The sequence below is a fragment of the Fusarium musae genome, chromosome 6 (assembly GCF_019915245.1).
Source record: "Fusarium musae strain F31 chromosome 6, whole genome shotgun sequence".
NCBI lineage: Eukaryota > Fungi > Ascomycota > Sordariomycetes > Hypocreales > Nectriaceae > Fusarium > Fusarium musae.
In genome coordinates this window covers 1463264-1464444 of record NC_058392.1, presented here as the reverse complement: position 1 = coordinate 1464444, position 1181 = coordinate 1463264, and the positions used below count along the sequence as shown (strand labels likewise).

General features: G+C 46.4%; 1 protein-coding gene across 1 annotated transcript; it reads left to right on the top strand.

The window, feature by feature from the left end:
• Positions 1-201: 201 nt before the first annotated feature.
• On the top strand, positions 202-579 carry J7337_008326 (uncharacterized protein; the record flags this gene model as incomplete). Its single annotated transcript, XM_044825947.1, has 2 exons — positions 202-239; positions 288-579. The coding sequence occupies 2 exons, from the start codon at positions 202-204 to the stop codon at positions 577-579; spliced, it is 330 nt and encodes a 109-aa protein (XP_044678864.1).
• Between the last annotated feature and the right edge of the window lie 602 nt (positions 580-1181).

Genomic DNA, 1181 nt, shown 5'->3' with positions numbered 1-1181 from the left:
TCAGTACTCTCCCTCTACAACTGTCTGATTTTCAGCAATCCCTTCCCAGTGGAAACCTTCATCTTTACGCTAAAATCTACACCATCAGCGAAAAGTACAGCATATAACCCCTAGCTCTGTGCAAGTTCGAGTCTAAGACCAAAATTTCACCTTCACAACACTTTTTTACTCCGCACCACAACGGCAGCGCAGCCAGCCATCATGGCCGCTCAGAGCGCACAGAGTAAAGCGCTTGCTAGGTGAGTATCACTTTCACCCACAAAATCAAGCTGCTAAGCACTCTCTAGCCTTCTCAAAACAGGCGACTACTCTGATCTCACGATTTTATGTGGAAAAGATCAATACCGAGGACACAAGGCGATTATCTACCCGCAACCCAACTTCTTCAAGGCCGCGGGATGGCAAATCATTCCGCACCGCAACGAAGCTCGGCCATCATGGCCGCCCAGAGCGCGCAGAGCAAAGCGCTCGTCGACCTTCTCAAAACGGGCGACTACTCCGATCTTACGATTTCATGTGGCAAAGATCAGTACCGCAACTAGGGGAGGAAAGAAAACTCAGGACCTTGATCCCAAGTGATAAAAAGACTTAGGTAAACTTGCGATGGCAAGTTCAAGGAGGCGAAAACAGGCACAATCGACTTGTCTGACGAGGATCCGCTTGCCGTGTATATGATAATTGAGTATCTAATCATACAAGTAATACATATGCGCCGTCTCACCGTAATCTCATGCGGCAAAGATCAGTACCGCGTGCACAAGGCCATCATCTGCCTGCAGTACCATTTCTTAAAGTCTTGGTGAATCTCCGCCTGCATTATACCTAGATTAGGATAAGTTTGTAGTGCAGGCATTAAGGTGATTATTTACAATAGAAATAAACCCAAATTTGCGGTACCTCAAAGGCAAGCCTTACTCATATCAAGAGACTCCGGAGTGCTCCTTGCAGAATGCCAAAGCACTGACAGGGGTAGGACTGGCAACGCTGGCCACCCCCTTGGCGATAGGATCGGCAGCCCAGGCACTGGAGTGGATAGTAGACTTAACAGCATCTCTAGGGGTATTAAGAATGATAGATAGTGGAAGAAGCAGTAGAGAACATAATAATATCACGATAACTTTAGGAGTTAAGGTAGTGTTTAAATAAACCCAGTAAAAATTATCCTAAGCTTAGGCTATACT